The sequence below is a fragment of the Anas platyrhynchos genome, chromosome Z (genome assembly GCF_047663525.1).
Source record: "Anas platyrhynchos isolate ZD024472 breed Pekin duck chromosome Z, IASCAAS_PekinDuck_T2T, whole genome shotgun sequence".
In the NCBI taxonomy this organism is placed as follows: Eukaryota; Metazoa; Chordata; class Aves; order Anseriformes; family Anatidae; genus Anas; species Anas platyrhynchos.
Window position 1 is genome coordinate 45753794 of NC_092621.1, and position 25583 is coordinate 45779376.

Below are 25583 nucleotides of genomic sequence, written 5' to 3' on the forward strand. Positions count from 1 at the left end.
AACCTTTCTATTCTCACCTCCCATTTCCCTACTTGACCTCTCTTCATTAACCTAGCGATTTACCATGGCATTGGGTGGTGGATTTATCACAGAACCTGCTATGAAGTGGTCTCTGGGGGCAACAGAACTAAAGGTAAATTGCATTTCTTACCTAAAGGAAAGATTCTTTTTTTTCTTTTCTTTTTTCTTCTTCTTTTTTTTTTTTTTTCTTTTTCCATTCTCTTTTTTTCTTTTTCTCTTATCTTAAAGCATAACGTCATTGTCATGACTAAGGTCTGGCTAACGACATAAACAGAGAGCTATGGGCGAACATAGTATAATCCCTAGAATCAGGAATTACTCTGATGGGTAATATTCTTAACTTGATTCAAATATTTAATAATTTATGTTTTCTATATGGTTCGTCATTTTATATATTTACTTATTTATTTTAATGTTACATGCAATATTTTCAAGACTGATTCATTTTATCTCTACAACATTAAGGTGCCAACATTGTCCTGAAAGTTGAGAATATGGATTTTGAATGTAGTCTGCTGTGACTTAGTCTAAGATAAAAATACATTATATGCAAGAGTTTGCTTTGCTTTAACAAAGAAAATATCATTAGGCTCTTAAAAATCTGCATGGAAACAGTCAAAATGAAACCTGTTACACCTCTGGACATTAGCATGCCTCACAGAACTTTTCATAGTAATTTTGCAGTAATGTCAAATCTTAGCCTTTTAAAAATAGCTGGTTAACCCCACTACACATTTATTTTCAACTGTTAGGCTTGAGCCTTTCAGCTTCATTTGGTTTGCATTCTGTTTATTGATACTGAATTCACTGCTGGGCTTCACTTTTCCAGATTTCTCTGAACTCACAAAGATCAGTGACTAAATGAAGACATTTTCCACATGATTGTGTACCAGGAGTACCAGGAGTTTAAATTAACATTAGACTGACATATGAGGAAAAAGACCCACGTGTTTTACACACAAAAAACTCTCCAGTTTTAGTTGCTGGACTCTGAAAATTCTATCAAAGATGGATCCATTTTAATAATCCTATCTACTTGTTTGATTTTGCCCTTGGAGTTCAATCAGAAATGATTACCTATTTAAGAGGCATAAGAAGTGAGGAGTAGCTTTGCCCTATTGCACTAATCTTCCAGAGCAATTCATTCTTCCTCTAATGATTTACTCCCTCAAGACTGATTCTACCTATTTCCACCATACCTTCCACATAACACCTGTACAAACAACTTTGAAACAATTACCATCCTCAGCATACTAGGACATTTTAAGAAGTATAAGACTTGCAAATTGAAGTGGTAGTCATTTCCACCAACTTTGATTTAGGTTAATCATAGTAAATAATAATTAGTAATTGATATCTGAATGCCTTGCTATTGAAAGTTCCGCAATGATTACAGCACATCCAAAGATTTAAATGAGCAGTTACACTTATTTCAAGGCAAATGAGCAGGATTTGTGGTTGGAATAACCTTTCCTTAAACATGGGTTAAACTTTTTCATGCCTTGAATAATCCCACTGGAAGTGATTCAGTGCAGTTTATCACTTTTATCTCATGTGAATTACTGTTTCACGGTTTCAAGTCTCAAGATGAAAATTTTGGAGGCCCATGCTAGGTTCAGTTTTAAAGCCTAACATTTCTTTTTTGGTTGTTTACAACAGTCTACAACATATTATTCCTATCTTTTAAGTTAGATTTAATGGAAAATTAGGATGAAATGTAGTTGTTATAGTGAGCCTTGAGGAATCTAGAATATCTATGGAAATACTAAGAGTGAAATGAACATGGTAAATTACTTACTGGTTACCTCTTGGATGTTCAAACTCCTTGCAACATTGTTTGATTCAAAGCCTGGTCATTTTCTCTATGATTCTGATATTTATTTATTTATTTATTTATTTTTGCTAAGGTTTAGTAGTGGGGAGTTTATTTTGGTTAAACATTTTCTCTGAAATATCTTGATATAAAATCAGCTTATTGAAGATGGCTTTGAAATGCCAATAATTGTTTCAGTAGTAAGATTTTATTTTTAAATAAAGAAGAAGTATTACAAAGCCTCAGAGATAAACTTGTCTTTTGATGCTTGCTCGTTAAACAAACAAAAAAAATATGATCTTTGGATTGCTGTTTGATTTCTGTAAGGCAAAATTGAAAGCTTGTGCTTTTAGGTAGATGCAATGAAATATAGCAGCTTTTAAAAACCTACTGACCGTCGGTGTGAGAGTTTGTGTGTGTGCACGCATGTGTGCTTGCAGGGAGGTGATGGTGAATGACGTTGAATAAGCAAGGCATTTGACTTGAAGACTGCTTGAGTTTGCCACTGTTGGGTGTTATCACCAAGCTGACATTTGCCTGGCTGTGTAAAACTGGTGTGGCTTTCAGAAGCATTAGTTAAATCTCAGAATTATTAGGACACAATAATAAACTCTTTCACTCCTTTTTTTTTTTTTTTTTTTTTTTTTCCTGTTCTACAATCTACAATTTCCTTAAATTCCCTATTCTAGATTTCCTTACAGATTTACAGACTTCCTTATTTCATTTCTTAAAGGAGATTTGCAGCTTCTCTCCTATTTTCTCTCCTATTGGTGTGAATTTATGCCAAGGTTATGATCAAACTCAACTACTCCTACAGCACAGGAGCGATTGAAACCTTTTAGCAGCATTCTAACTGTAACTTAGCACGCTAAAGCCAGTTACCTACTCAAAAATATTGTTAGACTGGTAAATTACACTTCTTCTGAAGGCATTATTCAAAAAATATTAATGTTACCTCACCTCCATGTTGTTTCATATCTCTGTGGTTCAGCTCCCCATTTGTAAATGAAATATTCACATACAGATGAAATATTCACATACATTGAAAGAGCATGATGAGAGCTTAATCATTCATATACATTATGAACATTATGTAAAGATGTTCATAAACGTATTGCTGAGAAAGTAGTAATATAATATAAATGGTTTCAGGATACTAGGTCTGCCTATCTAATGGTTAAAACCATTTTCAGAACAGTTACTAAGATTATGGCTTTCATCTCTTTGATATACACATTACAGTAGGACAATGCAGCTGTCTGAATCTTGTAAAGATGATGTATAATTCTTCTCTCATGGAAACGTTACCTTTGGTCAGTGTTGTGAAATAACAACTTCATATTCTACATTTGTCTAGAGAAAATTTACAGTCTCACCTGCACATTTTTGGATCATAGTGGCACCATTATGTAGGCATTTCTGCATGTGCATTTTGAAGGAAATAAAGTCTTCGAGGATACTTGGAATAGTTACAGGGTTAAAAAGTAGGAGAAGCAGGAATTTTAAGAGGCAGGAGTTGTCTAAATGTAGTTGTTCTGTTCAAATAAAGTTCATGGTCAAGGTAATAAAGCAAACAAAAAAACAAACAAACACTTCTTTTTCAGGTTAAAATTGACAAGCAAAATTGTATACAAATAATTATGCTCATACTTAAATTAGTTCTTTTATATTGTTAGAAAATCTTTTGGGGGACTTTGAAACATATTCTCCCTTCAGTGGAGTTAATTAGGTAGACCTTGCTGTCTTCATATTTTGGTTTCTCGCTGTTTTTCAAGTTTTACTAATTTTACAAATGTCTGTCAGCACTGCTAAGACTTAGTGATTCTTTGAACTAACGAGATTTTTTCCATAATGAGAGCAAAAAAGTCATCCAATAAAAAGAACTGGCATATTCAATATGTAAAATACATCACTTTCTAAAACCAAGCATGGGTGGTAATATGTTTTCTCACTGAGGTATACGTGCTTTTAAATGCTGACAAATCTCATGTGTTTCATAAAGATTATCATAGTAGATGTGTTTGGATCTTTTATTGACACTGTCCAGTCAGACAAATATAGGTTGAAACTTACTAATTGGTGTTTAGAAAAATCCTTTTGCGACTCAAGTTCAAAATGAGAATATAATGCCCTGTTTTTCAAGAGTTGTCTATTTCAAGGAGAGGTCATGCATGGTACTGACACAAATAAAACGAGAGTTAATTTCCTGTTAATGAGTTAAAGATGTCAAAAGGGCAATAGCTTTAGGGCTCAATTATGTCTCTACAGAAGTAGATGAGTGTCTCTGCAGAAGAAAAGAGCACATCAGTTTAGTTTTTTTACCTACCTAGTCATGTTTTATCACAGAAATGTCAATGAGTTCCTCCTTTTAAAGTCCTTTGGGCTTACATGTATTGTTTCTAAAATTGTTTCTTTTCATTTGGTGTTGGAAATGTAGCTATCGACCTTTTTTAAAAATTATTTTTAACTGACTATTTCTGTGATTTGCATTACAGTTTCACACGCACACACTCTCACACACACCATTTGTACTAGTAATGTGGATGTGCATTGAGCTATGAAACACGGTGTCAAGATTCAGATATGGTGTGAACTTCACCGTGTAATTACACCAATTGTCTTCGTGACAAAGATTTTCACATGAAGTTTATTTGCTGAATGATGCTGTTGAATGACTCACATGAAGTCTAGATACTAGATACTGTCCCCTGTTGTGCAGCTCCACACCCAGAGTGACACAAAAACAGATACCCCACCTTCTCACCACTTCTAGTACCCATGCACATAGCCTTTGTCACACTAAGCAGTGTCTTTTCTTACAAACTAACAGCAGCCCAAGAGAAGGCAGAAAGGTATCCACATATATAAGTCTCTTCCTTCTCTACTTGTATGTGTGGGGATGACTAGGGAGAAAGTTTAAAAACATCTGTCTAGGACTGAAGGACAGGAGATTCTGGACACCCATAAAAAACTCCTATGAAATGAATGAAAACTGAATGAAAAGAGTGTGGAAAAGAACTCACATTCAGGATAAAAATGCTACAGAGGGAACTAAACTTCTAGACTTCCTCTCAGTGATGAACATGGTATGTCCACTGAAGGCTTGAAGGTTTTTTTTTGCTTGATATAACAACTTTACTATGACAACACTTACATCCTGCACCCACAGTTTCTACTCCTGCCCACCCTATCACCCGCAATCCATACATTGTTCTCCTCCCCATATATGCTCAAAAATGGGTATTACAAGGTCTAACAAAAATATATACATATCTTGGTATTATGCTTAAAGAACAAGCAGGCATAGAAATAAATTATAATTTAAATAAATAAACAACAACCTTGATCTCAAATGTTGCTAATGCACAGAATCTTCACAGCAGCTGTGATCACACACACACAGAAACCTTTCTCCAGTCAATATTCTTGCAGAGATATTCAACCGGGAAATATAATTAAGGAACTCTGCATGTTTATGTTGAAATACTGGCATCATAAAGAAGAACAGAAGTTATAGGTAGTGGTCTATATTTCCACAGCTTTGGAAGTAATTTTTTTTTTTCTTTGGGTTTGGTCGTATAGCTAGTATTCCTTTTGCTCTTTTCTATGTTGATAGAAGCACAATCCCCTTCTCTACCATTCTTTTCTGTCTTCAGGATTTTTCAGTGTTTGGACAAGATACCTGCAGGATTGGCTCTTTCCACCTTGGATTTTTCCAGCATTCCTTCCAAAGACTTTGTATCTCCAGATACTCCCACAGTACTCATGCTTTACTGAAGGAATGCAAGTATACCAAATGAAGAAAACTTCCCTCCAGTCAGCTGCAAAACAACCTTTATATTATCAGAGAAACTTGGAACTCAATCCCTCCCCCCTGCTTCCTCTCTCCCTTTAATTATTGTGTTCTATATCCACCAGGACACAACAAGTGGCTATGCTCTCTGTAGCACAGCTTCAATCATTTGGTAAACTTTGGACCACAGCCAGGAAGTTGTACTTGTCCCTGTGAAGTTTAAGGAGAGATTTCATGATTAGTGTCTGCTGCTCCATCTCCAGCCTAAGCCTGGCATGTGTTTTCTTTTGGCCTCTGTGACCTGAAGTTCTTCTGTGTGTGCAGGTTTTTCAGCTCTACATTACTACCCTTTCCTGTAAATCCTTTCTAGATGACAACACCATGTAGTGACACTTCCCCCAGTCAGATTGGTTCAGATATATATTTTGCCAAAGTAAACATTAAATTTATATCTTCTTTTCCTCCTCTTCTTCCATTAGTTGAGTCAAAGTAGCATCTGCATCCCTCTGATACAGCTGAGTATTCAGCCACCTGCATCTCTGCAAATACACGTGCCATCTGTTTCTTATTAAGGGCTGTCAAAATCACATCATTCAATATTCAGCCTTTGCTTCCAGTGAAGCTGTTCAGAAGTGGCACTGGAAAAATAATGAATGCCAAGAAAGCAATCAGAGAAATATGTTGATTTTACTTCTCACGTAATTTTTATAGTTTCTGGTAGATATTTTACAATGTGTGAAGATAAAAATGGCAAGAGACAATTTTGTTATCCTGAACATCTGCCCATAGTAAGAACCAGTTAATACGAATAAAGATAGAATTATGAAGAGGCAAAGGATTAAGAGGCAAATTACATATGGTAATATAACAAGGTGTTTGGATGCTCCTGAACATAACACTTCTGTTCTTTCCCACAAGTGAGGAAGGTAGATTAATGAAATATTGCCATGGAGACATAGCCTTAAGTGATACTGTCTTGGTATCAAACAGACTTGTAAATCATTATACTGTCTCCAGATGATAGACATAGGAAGTGTGAAGGAGGGGAGACCCTTGTTCCCAGCATGACTTGGTTGATGTGACCTTCACCTCAACAAAGTGTTCAGCTAAATTGCCAGTGCATTATTTTCTTCCCAAATATGGACAGTCATAGTTTAAAGATTTGAAGATGTGAATATAACTGGAAAACGTGAATATGCCAGCAATTCCCGATGAAGATTTTCATCCAGAAGAAGTGGTCTCTAATTTGGGAGGGAGCCAGAGTTATTAGCTGCTAAAACTGTACTGGGGAAATTCCTTGGAGTCTAGGAGGGAGATGAGCAAGCAGAGACTCAAAACTTACACAGCTACGATTATTCTTTCCTGTCTTCCTCTTGTACTAATCAGGACCATGTTCACTTTAGCTGGCTTATTATTCAACATATATTGAGAGCTGTGTAGAGATGTAGCCAGTCCTCTCAGATTTTGACAGTTGTGTATGGTATAACTTAGGCTGCAATATCAGGAAGCTTCTAGTCATTTATTTGCAGTGTGCTTTGCTAATTGTTTCTGAGAGTGAGTTCCGAGTTGAGTCATGTTTAACAGGACAATTAACAGGGATGAGAATTTTATAAGGAGGCAGATTATGTCAGAACAGTCTACGGTGTCACCATCTTTATTACTATACTATCAGAGCAAATAGTACTTTCGTTATTTGATTAAAAGTTGGTGTTTAATCATTAATTGAAATCATCTGCTAAAGGTGAACTGGCAGCTTTTGTTAAGAGGGTATAAAATGAAAACAAGGAAAAATACATCTGGAATATGGAATACTACTGTCCCAAATTGTTAGTACTAATATTTTTTTATGTCAACCTGGACCTTGAACAGCTTGAGCCCCTGTTTGTTTTTTTTTTTTGTGGTGTCACCATTAGTAGGATTGCGCTTACATGGAAAGATGTGACCTGAAATGAATGTAAGGCAGGGATCCTTATTTCAAAATGAAGCTGTGAGCCTTCTGGAAGATTCTGGAGGTCCTCTTCATTGCTGGGGCAATCCCAGACATGAGTACAGACTGGGAGAAGAACTCATTGAGACCAGCCCTGAAGAGAAAGACTTAGGGTTTCTGGTGGATGAAAAGCTCAACATTAGTTGGCAGTGCATGCTTGCAGCCCAGAAGGTCAGCTGCATCCTGGGCTGCATCAAAAAAAGTGGCCAGCAGCTCAAGAGAGGTGATTGCTCCGCTCTACTCTGCCCTTGTGAGGTCCCACTGGGAGTAGTGTGTCCAGGTCTGGAGCACAAGAAGGATGTGGAGCTGTTAGGGTGAGTCCAGAATAGGGCCATGAGATGATCAAGGGGCTGGAGCACTTTCCCTATGAAGAAAGGCTGAGAGAACTGGGGATGTTTAGCCTACAGTAGATAAGACTCTGGGGAGACCTTGTTGTAAGTTTTCAGTACTTGAAGGGGGCTTATAAAAAGATGGAGAGCAACTCTTTGCTTAATCAGATATTGACAGGATGAGGAGGAATGGTTTGAAACTAAAAGAGGGGATATTTAGGTTAGACGTTAGGTGGAAATTTTTCACACAGAGGGTGGTGAGGCACTGGCACAGGTTGCCCAGAGAGGTTTAAGATGCCCTATCCCTGGAGGTGTTAAAAACCAGGTTGGATGAGGCCTTGAGCAACCTGATCTAGTGGGTGGCATCCCTACCTATGGCAGTGGGTTTAGAACTAGATGATTTTTGAGGCCCCTTCCAACCCAGACCATTCCGTGATTTTATGATTCCCCTCAGCTTTCTGGTAAATATATTATACTCATGTAAAGTCTATGTGCTACTTACAGGTTCAGGAAAGCTAGTTGCTTTTCACGTATTGCTTATTTATACACATGCTCAGCATCATATATTTGAATCTGTTTTTCACAAGAGAGTTCAAATAACAAAGCAGTTGAGGATTTTTCACTGAGATGCAGTCAGGAATTTGCTGGGGCTGAGAAGATTCTGGATCTCCTCCTTGCTGTGAATGTGCCCTAATTACGACTCAGAGTAGAGCAGCTAATGAAAAGTAAAAGGGTTATTTTGTGCATTTTTTGCCCCTGTATCCCTTCTGCATAGGAGAGTATTCTGTTTCTGCTATGTTTTCCAGGAAAGCTGGTCTTGGCATGAGTGAGAAATATGTCAACCACACTGGTCCTGTCAGAGGAGTTGTTTGCTGCCTTGTCTGTTTTCACGTTTGAGTGAGGCATGAGTGCAGTTCAGGTTGGGGCTGCTCTGGGCAGTACAGAAGCAGAGTTGTGGGCTTGTGGGGAGTATTTAGGCTAAAATGACAGAGGTTTAGGAAATAGCTCCTCCAGAGTTATGCAGCTGCTCTGTTTTTATCTTGTATGTTGTAGTCTGGTCTTTTTGGTTCACCTTACTAGATCTCCTGAGCCTTTAGAAGAAACAGAGCAAATTAAATAAGAAACTAAACAGTAGTCCAAAATGACCCTGAACATTCAATGTTCTGAAAGATAAAGTAGCAGCTCCTTAGCTAAATCAATCTTTTGGCTCAGCTATGTGCTGTTTGATTCTTTCTGGAGTATGAAAATAGAGAAACATTACATCATTTTTACACCAGGAGGCAATATTTTGCTCTTGAAAGGCTCTCTGTTCTGGTAAAGCTATGTCTCTTTCAGGTCATTTTGAACTGTAAAGCTGAAAATCTTTATTTGCTCTTCCTTGCAAAAATATTGCTCTTCAGATGAAACAAATTATAAAAGAAGAGATCAAGGTCATTATAATCATACAAGCAATTTGTGGTGTTCATAACTTACGGGTAAAGGTGAATTATTTGGTTGAATATAATAGCCTCTGACCTGAGATGGCCACTTGCTTGAATAACCCTTTCTAATGTGAACATATGTTGGATGATTTAATCCTTTATACAGAAGATAGATGAAATTAAGAACTTCTGTGCAGACAGTTCCATAGATGGTCTTCCCCAAAGTAATCTTGGTTCAATTATAATAACAGATTGTTAAATTCCATGTGGTGTATATATTTGATTTTTAGTTATTTTACCCTGAAATTCTGAAGGGGATATATAGCAAATCAATCATTTGCCAGGGTGTTTCCCCCACCTGAACACAGGAAAGAAACATCATTTCAGAGACAACTGAAGAACTTGTCCAGGGTAGGTTTGCCATTTGTTTGATTACCACATGGAGTATTGGTTTCTGGAAAAGGATGAGTGAAGCAAGTCGTAACAATGGGATGTGTAATTTATGAATGAGCCAATGCAATACACAATAAAAGGTTATAAGGTCTTAGCCAGTTTGGGCACATTTTGATTGTGTTTGGCAAACAGACAGTATTCTCTGGCTGATGAGGGTCTGGACTAGTGCATATGTCTAGGCACACAACCAAGGTCTAGCACTGGCCAGCTACGTGCCTTAAGACATAATTCCCTGCCTTATTTTCCTCATCAGTGAGAGGATGGGGTAATAGGTCTCATCTTTAAATGCTTTGGGACCTGCTAATAAAAAACAAAATTGTAGGTAAATGTCACTGGTGTTTTGGATTTCATTATTTTTTAACCATTGTTAATTGCCTTTTGTTTTCAGACTGGAGGTAGCATGTTAAATAGCTTGGACATGGGCAGAAAGAAGTCTGTCTGAAACCTGGGCTTAAAATGCTAGGATGGGTGTTATGTTGTATACCTCAGCCCTCCATCAGCCATGCTGCCGGCACCCAGACTCCTCTACCATTACATGAGAGGGTAGAAAATCAGATCAGGGACTTGGAACTGAAAACCATCCAAACAAAGCTGTGTTATATCTATTTATTTCATCTGGATAAGTTCTCTGGCATGCTTCCCTGTGCAGCCTCCCCAGCAGCTCTCCTGACACAAGGAGGGAAGTGGGGGTGGCTAGAGGTGAGGGCAGAGCTCATGGCTCTGAGAGGTACTAGGAGCAGCTCTAGTATTTGCCTGCTCATCTATTCCTTAAAGTGCAGGCTGAAGATCACCTCATTGAGGACTCATGTAGAGGAATCTTCACAAAAAGGCTGGTGTCCTGACCCTCTGAGATTTCCACTCAGCTTCCACCTTAAAGACTGGAGTAATGCTCTCCTCAAGAGTTCTGCAATACATGAAAGACCTCAGAGCTGAGAGATGGACATGGGCTCTTTTGTCTCTTAAGGGCCTGGACTCTGCGGCAGGGTTCCTCTTGAGCTCAGCTGCTTCTCTTTGCTCTGTGAACCCACTGGTTTAAAGGGTTTCTGTTTCTACAGACCAGAAGGTCTGTCCCCAAAGGCTCGTATAAGAGAGTCTATATTTCTGGCTTGCTGCTTGTTGTTAATATGACTGCTTTGGGGCTATTGTGTTATATCACAAGGACTGAATAAAGGTGCCAGGGGCTTTTGGTACCATTTCAGTATGCAAATCTACGCATGCGTATCTTTAGTAACCACTGAGTAGCCATTTGCACTGCTCCTTTTGGAGTGGAAGCTGATACTTCATGGGACCACTGCTCTGGCCTTTGGTGCAGATGATTATCAGGTTTAAGGCTCCTCTCTGTGGGTAAAAAGGCTATCTTAGAATTTGGTCTTCACTGTAACATTGCCTACTTATAATCTGCAAACAGTACAAAGATGACGTGTGCAGATTTTTATTTGTTTTTCTTTTTCAATAGAGAACTTGATAATTTCTCATGCCTTCCCCTAAAACATTACCTAAATCATGAAACACTGCTTAGATATTCTGACAATAGCATTTAATTTGGGTAAATCAAGTCAAACAGAGATTTATTTATTTATATATTTTTTTTCCATTTGTTTCTGCTCTAACTTTTCTAATTACAATAATCTTAAATGACACATTAAGTTGCATTCATTCCCTTGGACATTAAATGAACTATTAGGCAGGGTAGGATTAGAGCAACATCAAAGTCCTGATAGATTTTCAGCATTATGCAAAGCCTCTCATTTTCCTTTTGACTTAGAGCACCATGAAGATTATAGGTTGCATTGAGTAATTATACCAGCACTGTTCTCTCCTGCCCATGAATAAGGCTGTGTCAGCATTTCTATTATAATCCCCTAGTTTCAAAGGACTTTATTACTTGTCCATAAAAATTTGTTCTCAGATGGAATTTGGTATTGAACTCTCATCCCAGAATAAAGAGAAGAAAAACTTTAAATGACTTTATGCTTGCTCCCTGTTTTTAGAGATAGTAGGTGAGTTTTAAAGCAGTCAGAGTTGGTGCCTGAAAATTCTCTACTGGTTTTACAATTCAAAACCAGCCCTATTCTCTACAGTAAATGTTGGCAGGTTGCTATTAGGCTGCTTGCGAATTTGTTCCTTTTCCTTCCCAAAGTGGAGAAGGGGCAAAAGGTCATGAATATAAAGCACTCAAATCTCAGCGTAAACTTCACCAGTGACCTCTGACACCAGGGCTATTCCACTCAACCCTCTGGGATGGAAAAATGGTGAGATTATAAAAAGGAATATGTGCAAGGAGTAAGGTGGGAATAAAATCAAACCTCTGGGAAATGTTCAGTGCTTTTAAAGCAGCTGCAGCCAACATTCTGCACACTGTGCTCACTAATGAAAAAATCATTGCAGAGGAGGATGAAGAGATGAGGGAGTTTTTGCTTTGTGAGGAATGCTCTTGGAGTGCTTGTGTTAGTAATACATATCACAGAAGCAGGATGAGTTGTGAAAGTGTAGGCTAGGTTGAAGATGTTATATTTAATCACAACAGAAAGTAGATTATGTTGGTAGAAGGGTGAACTACGAGATTTAAGTGAAGTATCCCATGATAGCACATTATAAATTGTCCCTCTACAGGGCTAACTCTCCAAAAGGCTACCAACAGCCACAGACCACAGGTTGCCAACAGAGAACTGTCTTGAAAAGGTTAAAAGAGCAGTGAACTAAGTATGTCACATCTGACTCCTCTGCGGGCTTTCAGACAGAACATGTCTTTTGGGCTCTCTGGTTTGATTTTCCGTCCTTATTACAGGCACTCTGTTATCTTTGGTCTTCAGAGTGCCATGCTCAGAATTAAATTCTCATCCTAAGTGGGATAAATCCAGACCTCGTAATTCAAAACCCATTCAAAAATATACCTATATTTTGACATATTTTGTAATGGATTTGCATGTTCCTCATCAACCCTGACTCTCTTTCCAGTCTGGTTTGTAGTATGAGAAGCAGTTTGGCCCAAATCTTATGAAGTTCAACATGGCCAAATGCAAGGTCTTGCACCTGGGCTGGGCAATCCCAGGCACAAATATAGGCTGGGCAGAGAATGTATGGAGAACAGACCTGAGGAGAGGAACCTGGGGGTGTATGTTGATGAAAAGCTCAACATGCTTGCAGCCCAGAAAGCCAACCATATCCTGGGCTGCATCAAAAGCATAGTGGCCAACAGGTCATGAGAGGTGATTCTCTCCTTCGTCTCTGCTGTCATGAGACCCCACCTTAGCACTGCACGCAGCTCTGGGGCCTCCAGCACAAGAAGGATGTAGACCTGTTGGATCAAACCTGAAGGAAGGCCATGCGAATGACTAGAGGGCTGGAGCACCTCTCCTGTGAAGTCAGGCTAAGGGAGTTGGGATTGTTCAGCCTAGAGAAGGTTCCAGGGAGACCTTATAGCAGCCTTCCAGTACCTAAAGGGGACCTACAAGAAAGCTGGAGAAGAACTCTTTATCAGAGAGTGTAGTGATAAGACAAGGGATAATAGCTTTAAACTATTTTTAGTTTAAACTATTTAAACTAAGGGTAGATTCAGATTAGATATAAGGAAGAAATTCTTTACTCAGAGGGTGGTAAGGCACTGGCACAGGTTGCCCAGAGAAGTTGTGGATGCCCCATTCCTGGAGGTGTTCAAGACCTTGCTGGATGGGGCTTTGAGCAATCTGATCTAGTAGGTGGCATCCCTGTTGATGGCAAGGGGGTTGGAACAGAATGATCCTTAATGTTCCTTCCAACTGAAATCTAAATTCTATGATTCTATGAAACTGAGTCCTATTTATGCAAGAAAAGTATGGCTGCAGGTTTTAGCATGGGGATGTCTTTTCTGAATAAAGGCCCTTAAAATATCACGTCATAGGGTCTAAATAGGTCTCAAATATAACTGTTGGCTGGAGGACTGGTTTTCTGTGAACATGGGTCCCATTATCCAATGTGTTGATCAATTGGACATTGACTTCATACCTGATCCCAGGTAGTGTAGATCTTCCCTGACCTCTGACTCTGGCCCATCCTTCCACTCCTCCTCCACTCTTTCTGTCCAGTTTACAAGCTAATCTCTGTGTGACAGGGGTTATTTCTTATGTTGTTTTTGTATCTTGGGGTCCAAATCCTCAGTGTGTAGACTTTTCTAGAGCACAGAATAACTTGTTTGAACTTACTGCTACAGTAAATGCAGAATATGATAGGTCGACTTGGTTTTGTATAGTGGGTTTATTTCAGTGCTGTCAACTTCAAACACCTCAGAATTGGCCAATAGGTCAATCTCCTGTTCAGCAAATGTCACCAAAAGCCCAAACAGACATGTAGATGCCTGCATGAAGATCAAGTGGATGTACAACAGGGAACATATGATGCTGGGTCATGCTGAACACAGTTTTCTGGATGTTTCTGCAGTGAGATGCTGGACAGGCTTTGCTGCAGATTCTGCTGTGACAGGGCCAGGCACTTCACCCAGCCATAGCTGAACCACTTACTTGATTTGTCTCTACCATCTCAACAAAAAGACATCCTGTCTTTTGCCTGACTTCCACTATTTGTTCAAATTCAACAACTGGCCATAGTGTCTGAGTTATGCTTAATTGCTCCTTAATTAGAGAGCTTCAGGGAGGACCTCCTTGATTAGTAAAAGACATTGTCAGGAGGGACTACTGAGGAAAGAACTGTTTTTAAGCTATCTTGATTTGGGCTAAGAGGTCTGTTAAGTTACTGTCAGAATCATTCTTCACAGCTGTCACACCTTATCCATACACTAGAAAGGCCATTAATACAGCTAAAAAGGGGTATCTGTCACTCTTGTGCTAAAATGCAGTGTACTTCCCATAAATAGTTTTTAAAAAGACTTGGGTCCAGATCATTTAGTGCTTGTATCAGAGGATGATAAAACTTTACTATGTTTGATTTTTGTCAGTGTTAAAAGATTTATCAAACAGTTAGGTACCTTGCATTTACAATGAGAAAGTGACAGGCATTTTTCTTCTACTCAGTGTCAGGATGAAGCAAAGGAAGAGTAAAATAATGAAAGCTAAGACAATAGGCAAGTATCTATCACATTTTAATTACAAATCACTCAAAAGCAGAGTGAAAATATGGATAGAAGAAAATCAAGAGAAATGAAGTGTATCTTCAAGGAGCTGTTTTATAAATATTTGAAAAATAGTGAAAAGTAGTCTGAAGAGCATCTAAGCATCCACTGTAACCATAAAGATTTTTTTTAGTAATCCCAGATGATTTTATCAGTTTTTAGCTTTTCTAATTATTGTCTGTTTTTTTTTTTTTTTTTAGTTCTTTTCTAGAGTTATGGTCAGGTTTCTCTACTCCTTATTTCTGAGTCTTACAGAAACTGCAGTATACTTTACTTTTTTTTTTTTTTTTCTTATTCTTTCTTTCTTTCTTTCTTTCTTTCTTTCTTTCTTTCTTTCTTTCTTTCTTTCTTTCTTTCTTTCTTTCTTTCTTTCTTTCTTTCTTTCTTTCTTTCTTTCTTTCTTTCTTTCTTTCTTTCTTTCTTTCTTTCTTTCTTTCTTTCTTTTGACTTCTTTTAATTTCTTTTATAACCCTCAAGGTAAGTTAAAGATTTACAGGTTTGTGTTTTCAAATTGCTGGAGCCACTTACATCATAGAATCTGCTCTAGCTTCTGATTAAGTGTGTTTCTTGACATTTAGACTTGAATTTTAATGTTATTGCACTTCATTTTTGCTTATTGATTCTAAATTACATTTATTTCAGTGGGTATGTTTACTTTTATATATATATATTAATTTTTATTGATAGTAATTAAAAAATTACCCCTGCAAAAGTGATGGAGGTTGTATATAATTGTATTACTAACACTTAGATAAATAAAGATTACATGGCTCTATCTCCTGAATCTAACACTGTGAAGCCTGAACCTGAAATAATTCATTTAGACACTAAAGGTGGAATTGTAAAGCTCAGGAGAAAAGTGGCTTAATTCTGGAAATATGTTCTTAGAACTCCTCCTGGCCTTGGGCTGCAAAAGATGTAGTCTGGACAAAATAAATTCCATTTTATCACTTAAAAAGATGATTCTGGAGTCTCATTTCTTGATAGTACATATTCCAAAGAATATGTGACATAATCATATAAAATGTACAATGGAGGACTGGAGGTAAGTGGGGCAGACTATAGTCTATAAAGTAATCACAGAAGTAATCACAGAATTGTAGGGGTTGGAATGGACCTCAAAAGATTATCAGGTCCAAACCGCCTGTCAAAGCAGGTCCCTTAGAGCAGGCTGCCCAGGTAGGCATCCAGATAGACTTTTAATATCTCCAGAAAAGGAGACTCCACATTTTCCCTGAGCAGCCTGTTCCAGTGCTCAGTCACCCTCACTGTGAAGTTTTTTCTCATCTTGGTGTGGAACTTCCTGTGCTCCATCTTGTGGCCATTACTCCTTGTCCTGTCCCCACAAACCATTGAAAAGAGGTTGGCCAACTCCCTCTGTCTTCCACACCTCAGGTATTTACACACATTGATGAAATCCCCTCTCAGTCTTCTTTTTTCCAGGCTGAACAGACCCAGGTCTCTCAGCCTTTCTTCATAGGGAAGATGCTCCAGGCCCTGTAACATCTTTGTGGCCCTCCACTGGACTCTTTCCAGGAGATCACTGTCTTTTTTGTACTGGGGAACCCAGAACTGGACACAGTACTCCAGGTGAGGCCTGACCAGGGCAGAGTAGAGGGGGAGGATCACCTCCCTTGACCTCCTGGCCACACTCCTTTTAATGCAGGCCAGGATCCCATTGGTCCTCGTGGCCATGAGGGCACACTGCTGGCTCATAGTCCAGGTCTTGCTGAATGGTAGCACAGCCTTCTGGCATGTCAGCCACTCCTCCCAACTTTGTGTCATTGGTGTACTTGCTGAGGGCAGACACTATTCCCTCATCAAGATCATCGATGAAGATGTTGAACAAGACTGGACCCAGCACCAACCCCTGGGGAACACCACTAGACACAGGTCTCCAGTTGGACTCTGCGCCACCAATCACCACCCTCTGAGCTCGGCCAGTCAGCCAGTTCTCAACCCACTCCTCTATCCCACACTTTCTCAGTTTTGCTAGCAGGATGTCATGGGAGACAGTATCAAAAGCCTTGTTAAAGTCAAGGTAGATGACATCCACTGCTCTCCCTCCATCTACCCATCTGGTGATGCCATCATAGAAGGCAATAAGGTTGGTTGAGCACAACTTCGCTTTGGTGAATCTGTGCTGACTACTCCTCATAACATTCTTCCCTTCCAATTGCTTGGCGATAGTATCCAGAACAAGCTGTTCTAACACCTTTCCAGGGTGACTGACTGTTCTGTAGTTTCCCAGGTCCTCCTTCTTCCCTTCTTGAAGACCAGAGTGACATTGGCTATCCTTCAGTCTTCAGGCACCTCTCCTGTTCTCCAGGACCTTTCAAAGATGATAGAGAGCAGTTCGGCTATCATTTCTGCCAACTCCCTTAGCACACGTGGATGCATCCCATCAGGACCCATGGATTTGTGTGCATTGGGCCCACTCAGACGCTCCCGAACCACTCCCTCATCAAACAGGGGGGAGCCCTCCATTTCCCAGACCCATTCTCCTCCCTCCAGGGTCGAGGAGTTCAGGAGTTCTGGGGGAGAGTGGGGGGGGGGAAGGGCGGGAATCCTTGAAGCAAAGAGTGAAGCAAAGAAAGCATTCAGTATTTCTGCCTTTTCAGTGTCTCCTGTTACCAGGACACCCCACTAATCTCTTCCTGGCAATTCTTCTTCTGGTTTCCCATAGATTTTCTTAATTTTGACTAACTTTATGAGAAAGGGGGAAGAAGGATCTAAACTGTGTGAGATGTGAAAAACTTATTTCAGACTCCTTCATTTTTAAGATACACAAACTGTGATTTCTTCCGTTTTGCACATTGTGCTTTCACTCACACAATTAGTAAGGGGACAGAAAATGTTGCTTTCACCTCAGTTCCAGCTTAGTTCCCGTCAAAGTGGTTTAAAACAATTCTGCGGTGCATTGAAGTTCAGTAAGCATAGAGCACAGACAGAAGATGGGAGAAATGTGATGTGTGAAGTGGCATTTTAAAGAAATTTAAGTTTTACTAACACCTATCATTAACCTGTGTATCTACATGGGGATTGTTCATCCCTCTACAGTTATACTGTAAATATACTGTTATCCTCTGGATTGGATAATAATGTATATTTTCAGTTGTTTTAAAAATTGATTTAAGAAAAGGTCCAGCTAAGAATATGAGTTTAGCAGCTTTTTCAGCTGCCAGACAAACTCTGCTCTTGTTTGGTGACATACCTGTTGATGTCTTGATTTCTGAGCACATGTTTCAAGGTCATTTTTTTTCATGCTTTAATGGATTTCTCAGGCTTCCCAAACATTATTTACATTGTTAAATTCCCATAATAGATCTGATTTGACCTTGGGACACACAGAACTAAATTTAAAAGGTGATGTATAAAGATGGAACAAATAGCATTTGAATTTTTTGTTTTGCTTTTTAAAGAACATATGTTCTAAATAATTTAAAACCACAAATCTTTCCTCTGTTCTCTTCTTGTCCCGTGGCAATTCAAATCTTTACTGTAAAACAATGTAAATTACCAGAGAACTAGTGAAACGCTCATATAAAAGGGACTGAAAAGTTAAGCAATTGAGGAAAGAGATTTTTAGAGTATTCAGAACTATCTATTTTTCTATAGAACATCTCATGCATTCTGTTAGCAACAAAGCAGTCACTGTAAAAAGGAAGCAGTTTTATTATAACAGCCTATTAATATGCTTTGATACTGTTTCAGGAGATGTTACATCTTCTGAAAGCATTAGAAACAGTTCTGACTAATGGCAAATCTGGAAGATGAAACTTGCTGTGTTTCTGAATGTAGTGGTTGTGAACGAATATTTACTGGGTCTCACCATGTTAGAGCAAAAAGTGTGCTTGTCACTCATGATGACAGGCAGCTTTGAAGGTACACCAGCTTGCTCTGTGTAAGAGATACCAGACCAGTTCTAGACAAGTTGGTTTGGGTACCAGAACTATCCCTCAAACTCCAAGTCATTTTGACTTTGGTGGCATAGCATCTCAAGTTAGATAATGTGGGTTAACAAATAAAGCAACTCTTGTTGGTATGTCACAAAGTCTATTTCTCAGAATATGTATTAATGACTTTACAGATATTTAATACAGAAGCAAGAATCTGTTACACCTAACAAATAGAACACTACTTGTGATTTTGGATGTGATAGTATTTTTATGTATGTCCCCACTTCCTTAGTCTGAGAAGGGCTCTGCTGTATTTAAAACAAAAACAAAACCAGAAACACTCAACTAGTCATTAAAAAGAGAACCATTTCATTAAATTACCATCAGTTTAGAGAAAAAACTAAAATGTCCAGGAAATGCTTTTGCTGAACGTTATGTAGCTGAACTGTATTTTTCCCAAGCATCCCCAGCTCAGTGAACCATGATTCATTAGTCTTGAAGACTTCAGAGTACTTCAATCTCTGTTTATCAAATAATGGGATGGACACATAATATTAAAAGCAGCAATACACATTTTACACATGAAGCTTCTAATGGACAGCTAATTATTTATAGCTCATGTAAGCCACAAAGTAAAATTGACTTGAGCTTTTGAATCACACCATCATGCTCTCCTACAAAACTATTTTCTTTTTTACATGCAATGAATGTGGATCTTCAGCTAGATGGGTCTTCAGGTTCAGTTCTCAACATCTTTATCCGCTTTTCCAGCCTCTCCATCCATTCATTTCTGAGCCTAAAGACAAAAACACCGGTCAGATTGTCCATTTTTTTAATTATTTTTTTTTATTTTTTTTTTTCTTCAGGGAACAGATTTGTACTCATCATCTCTCCCACTGATGCTGTCATACAGATCTTTTCACTGTTTGCCGTCAAAACTGTTCTGCACACGTAGAGAATTTTGCTGGATGGAAGTTCAGGACTAGTTCTTAAATCTGATCATCTGATCGTTGTGGTTCATCTTCATCTCCCGTGGCATCCCCTCTCAAGTGCCTCTGTGCCGAAGTGACTTGTCATCTCCACTGGAGATTGCCTGCTGCCACCTGGTGGGTAGCATCACCCAACGTTTCCCCAGTTCCCCTCCTCGGAAACACGTTAGCAAAAAGCTGTATAGAGACCTCTGAACTATTTGGCTTAGAAATACCGCACATGTTGAAAGTGGTGATAGCTGGAAGTTTGTTTTATTTTCTGGTAGTATCTAGATACTACAGAAAGCTGCCTTAAATAGAAAAGACAAAAATTTCACATCAGAGAAACTGAGATGTTGAAATTAGGACTTAAAAGTGGGTAAAGCTTGTTAGAGACTGACTGCAGTGTTCTTTCATCCAGGGCTATTAATACAAGCCCTTTGTTGCCCTTATTTTGCTAAACATTAACTCAAAGAGAGATATGAGGGGAATTTTGAATAAATGATTTCTTTTTGAATGATCCCAAGTCAGAATATCTATCCTTGCACATGACTTAAACTCTGGGAGACTTCATGTGGAGTAAAACTGTACTATTGATGCTGCAGCAGACTGGTCTTTCTTGATTTGTCTGATTTAGGAAATTATGACTAATTGAAGTAAGTGTAACTATGGATGACAGTTGTCTTGGTCAGATAGAATACTTGGACCATATTACGGACTTATCTTGTGCAAATTAAACCATGTGAATTAATTGAACCTATATTCTTGGCAAAGCCACAGAGAAAGAAAGTGAACCAGGTACACATATGCACTAGCCCTGCTCTGAAAAAAAATTGATGTTTAAGATAAGACAATACTGCTAGAAGTTTTCCTAATAACTTCAGAAAGTTCCACACTTTGGTCCCATTTAGTGAAGAAGAGTAAATTATTCTCTTATCCTCTGAAGCCCTAGCTAAAACTAATTGCCATTATCATGTCAGTTTGGGAAGCTTTATTATTTTCGCAAAATCTAAGGAAAATAAACATTACTTTCAGCTTTCATTAAATTACATTAATACAGGTCCACTTTTCTTTTAAAAAGAATTACAATGGAAACTCAAATTGTTTTTCCAAATGCAAACTACTTACTTTGTCAGAGCGCTTCTTTGCTGACGTTCTTTTTCAATTTGCAGATACCGAGTTTGTTGTTCAATAGTCTTTTCCCAGAAGTTTCTCAGGTCACTGGTTTCACATCCCCTCACTTCGTGACGTATGTATTGACTGTTCATTTTCTGTGAAAGAGAAATGTGAAACACTTTTGTTACAAGTTCTTGGTCCCATGTATGTTTACATGGTTGAAGCACAGTACTGATGTTTTGCACTCTCACAGAGTTACAATCACATTGTTTTTTATGTAGGACAAAGATAAGAGTGGACAATTTAAACTTCCCATTCCTAGCTCTGACACTTGTGGATATGCTGTTTACAGTGATTTGAATTCTTTTATGTTAACCTCAGGTATTTCTCATCTCTGTCTGTGATCTTTAAATTTAAAATGTGGAACAGTTCTATTATTTTCTCTAGCTTAAAGATTAAGATATATTTTATAGTACTCAAAAATGAAAAGAAATAAAAATTGTCAAATCTAGTGGGATTTTTCTCACAGCTTTTTTTGTCCATAACATGATGAAATAACCTTTGTAGATTAAACTTAAAATAATGAAGAAAAAGAACTCTGGTGATTTACTGTTAATGATTTTATTTTTTACTGTAATTTTCTGGGGGAAATAAGAAAATTTACATGTAAAAATACATATGTACATATCGTTAAAAGATGGTTATTTGCAAAATCCACTGTGTTTATTAAATACTGTGCCGTCTTATGTAACTTTCAAAACAGAGCAATTTTATTCTGTGTGTTTACATACCTGTGTCCATTCTGTTCTTCCTCCTTCATTTAATGTCATCTTAAAAATAAATTTGGAATTAAATGTTATCCTATGAAAGGAATTTCTGTCTCAGGATGAGTTCGTATTAGGCTAACAGTCAAACTCTTTTATGTCACATTCCAGGCAGAAAAAACATATCATTACTTTCAAAATTTTGGTAAATATGTAATGAAAATATAGCTTCCAAATAGTGAAAATATAGCTTCCAAATAGCGGTGTGGTTTTATATGGCACTAAAATATTTGCCAGGATGCTTTTTTTTTTTTTTTTTTAACCAAGGGGCTCTCTTGTATTTAGGTATTTAGGGCTCTCTCATGCATTATTTGAATTCATGGCAATTATTTGCAATTTATTTTAATCAGAGCCATAGAGAGCTTGTAAACAAGCCCCTCAAGGCTACCTTGGAAAAGCTTGAAGGAGCTGCTGCCATTTCCCTGTCAGCCATGGTAAGAAAACCAAATTGGGAACCAGTAATATTTACATAATTACATTTGGATATTTTACTGTTTTATGACAAACTGTAAGACACATTATAAAGAAACTGTGAGTGGAGAACAAAAGTAGCCTTTTGAAGAGGTTGATTTCTTTCTGAGGTTTTACAATGACTTCACTGTGGTTCCTATAAACCACCCATACATCAACACGTGTTCTCTGAATGATAGAACCTGTGCATCTGAGCCTGCGTTTTGCATAAATAAATAAAATTAATTTACTGAGCATTTTTTCCAGGTTTTGAGCAACTTATTGCTGGATGTATGTGTTAGCATCAGTCCTTAATGTGAATTGCAAGTACAACTGAACATTTTCAGCTGTGTTAAGGGACAACCAATTCTGGGTCAAAAGCTCTTTTAATATGAGGACATGTGCTCATAAAATATACGTATTCTATAAATCTGCATATATATATCATACAAACCCAGTTTCCCAGATAGCAGTTACTACCCTCTGTAAGTCTGTACCTAGGGGTAGTCTAGACAGTTATGAAGAAGCAATAGTGACAGCCATCCAAGTGAGACTAATGGACTTTTTACCACAGGACTTAATCTTTGAGAATAACAATATTTCTGAAGAACACCAGGCAAAAATCCCAGATCCTCAGGCTCCAAAATAAACACTGACAGGAAATAACCACCCCTTGTTACTTTAATCAGAAGTGGTCCTAAAATATAATATATTCATGTTTCTGAATGTAAATTCCTGTTTACTGTGGATGTTGTTTTTGTTGTTGTTGGTGGTGTTTTTTTTTTTTGTTTGTTTTTTTTTTTTTTTCTTCTCCATGTATATGCATGAATAGCTCTTCTGAATGAGTTAAAGTTCTGAACCACCATCACCATGTATAACTGAGCCCACTTTCAGTATACATGCAACCTTTACCAGTTTCAGATGTTCTGCCTTCTGGTTTGATTGCTTATATTCTTGATGCTGGCTTGAATATGTTTTTATATACAAGTCTTTCTGTCACCCCTTTCCTCACAAAAAATAATAAAAAATCCCAAAGCAAAAGTTTTAAACCCTCTAAAAGAGAGCTGTTCTTCAGCGTTATTCAGCAATAACAGTACAATACAATACATTGGTATGTTTTTCTGTTTATCATCAGTGAAATTGTTTTTGCTCGCTCAGACACACTAAGACCATTGTCCAAGCCTATACGTCTTTAGGAAAATTTTATTTTGCATTAACAAATGGATACCTTAAATTGTTGAATTTTTCTCATACTCAGCCCTTGATCTTCCTCTTTATTTTCTTTCCTCCTGACAGTGGACAACACCTGAATACTTATCAACTGAACCTAGAATTTCTGCATCATCATATTACTGATCCTTTCACATCTCAACATTAAATCCATGATAAACACCAGTATATCAATGCATCACAACTCTTATTGCTCAGCTGTTGAATCATCCTACCCTAAACAACCTTTTACTTCAAACCTGCTATTTAAGGCCATTCATTCAGTGATTGCAAGAACTCCTCAACAACTCTGCTAAAATAACCCCCTTGGTTTCCTTTACCTTTATACATCATGCACATAGACATTAGAGTTCAACTCTGTCCAGGCTTTCATTTCAATGTTGTTGTCATAAGCCTTCAGGATTGTGGGGAAATCACTGATATCAAACCTAGTCTATCCGTATTTCACTTCTCTCAGGATACACTTTCTGTGCTAACATCTTCCGCCAGTGATGACAACTCTCTATTTTCTTCTCCTACTCCATTTTTTATTTCCGGAGGAAAGTACCAGGACTTAAGCCTGTATTGTGGCTTCACACCAGCAATTATCAACTGGGTACAGTTTATTTTCATGGCTTGGATCTTTTTCAAAGCGGAAAACGAAAGGGACCTTGTTTAGCAGAGAAAGACATCATGGAATCAGCCTCCAAAACATCCTGAACAATCTCTATGTATACTATAACAAGTTGGCAGAAATATACTGTTAAATCATATAGGCAGTTCCAATAGCCCTTTTATAGGTCTTTCAGTTAGGCCTGTCTTAAACTAGTGTGCAACAGCTAGGACTAAACTAAGCTTTATTCAAGTCTCTAGTGACAATCCTTCCATATGACAATAATGAGAGTCTCTTCTCCGTAATCATCTTTGACAGAGCACTAGTTGTTAGCTAGCTGAACAAATGTAGTTGTTCTCAGACGAAAGGAATAGCTAGATAAATTCTAGGAAGGCTTTATCTTATACAAGATGGACGTGATTGTTTATTTTTAGGTTTAATCATTTTGGAACAGGTTGATAATATTTAGACTCAATTTGTTAAAGGAAATCTTACAAAGGTAGGGAAACAGTGACACTGGCACTGTTATCTGGAACTGAAAAAATGTGTTGGTAGAACAAAAGAAGGGAATGTAAGATCAATTCAGTGTGACATCTTGACTCTTTTGTAAGTAAAAGAAATCAATAGATTGAAGCTGGAACTTACTGGTTCTATGAGAAGCCATTACACCAAGAAAAACATGTTGTTTCTTGAAGAGAATTGGAAGTTGCGTATCTAGAAAATGGTATGTAAAGAAAAGAGTGTTTTGTTGTTGTTGTTGTTGTTTTCTTCCTTTTCCCTGTAATAGACCATAAATTGTTATTTGAAATGTATGTTTGGTTTGTTTGTTTGCTTGTTTTTGTTGATTTTTTTTTTAAATTTACAAAACATCTGCATGAATCAGGAAAGCTATTCTTATCCTTGTCTTGTATATGGCATAACACAATTACTCAGAGTTTTGAAGGCGCTATGCATCTTTGTAGAAATAATCCTATATTTTATCCATCTACATTTTCATGGACCTTGCTCAGTGACAGTGTTCTTTTTATACAAGCATTGGTGACAGTGTTTATTATAGACACACATTGGATTAATCAAAAGCTGCATGAGGTACAGGAGAGTAGAATCTATGTATGCTAATGCTGATGTTTGACTTTAAAACAATAAGAAATTGGCTTTGAGCTTAGAAAATGGGACTTGAAATTGCAGACATGATTTCGTTCTTTTTCCTTGGATCTTTGGTATATCATTTATCTCCTGCTACTGCAGCTGGCAGCAATTCACATCTCAAAGGACGAACAGAGGTTTGCTTTCAGATAGAGCCTGACTGAGGAAGCACACCAGTTTCAAATTTAACTTAGATCTTGAGAGCCTGAAGGACTCTTTAGGGACAGAAGAAAGTAGATCAATCCCCTGTACCCCTCTGTTTGTGTGTCAGGTCGCATAATGCAGCCTGCCTCGTGAGTGTTGTGCAGGAATGAGGCGGTATGTTGGGAGGGCAGAGGCTGCCTGCCTGCACAGGCCAGGATGTGGCACCTCAAAAACAAAAACAAAAAAAGGCAACAGAGTCTAGCAAGGCTCGCTAGATAGGGTCAACATTGAAC

At 38.0% G+C, this 25583-nt stretch overlaps 1 protein-coding gene and 1 long non-coding RNA gene across 2 annotated transcripts in view; one reads left to right on the top strand and one right to left on the bottom strand.

Moving 5' to 3' along the window:
• LOC119714354 (uncharacterized) lies at positions 1-21724 on the top strand. Its single transcript, XR_005261467.2, has 3 exons — positions 1-133; positions 19687-19926; positions 20961-21724. It is a non-coding gene; the product is annotated as an uncharacterized lncRNA (long non-coding RNA).
• The window catches only part of FAM240A (family with sequence similarity 240 member A), an 8808-nt gene continuing 2554 nt past the window's right edge, over positions 19330-25583 (bottom strand). Inside the window, exons 2-3 of the mRNA XM_013100072.5 lie at positions 20917-21059; positions 19330-19616 (exon numbers count right to left, since the gene is read on the bottom strand). Coding sequence (XP_012955526.1) covers positions 19538-19616; positions 20917-21056 — 219 coding nt within the window. The 5' untranslated portion in view covers positions 21057-21059 and the 3' untranslated portion in view covers positions 19330-19537. The remainder of the gene's footprint in view (positions 19617-20916; positions 21060-25583) is intronic.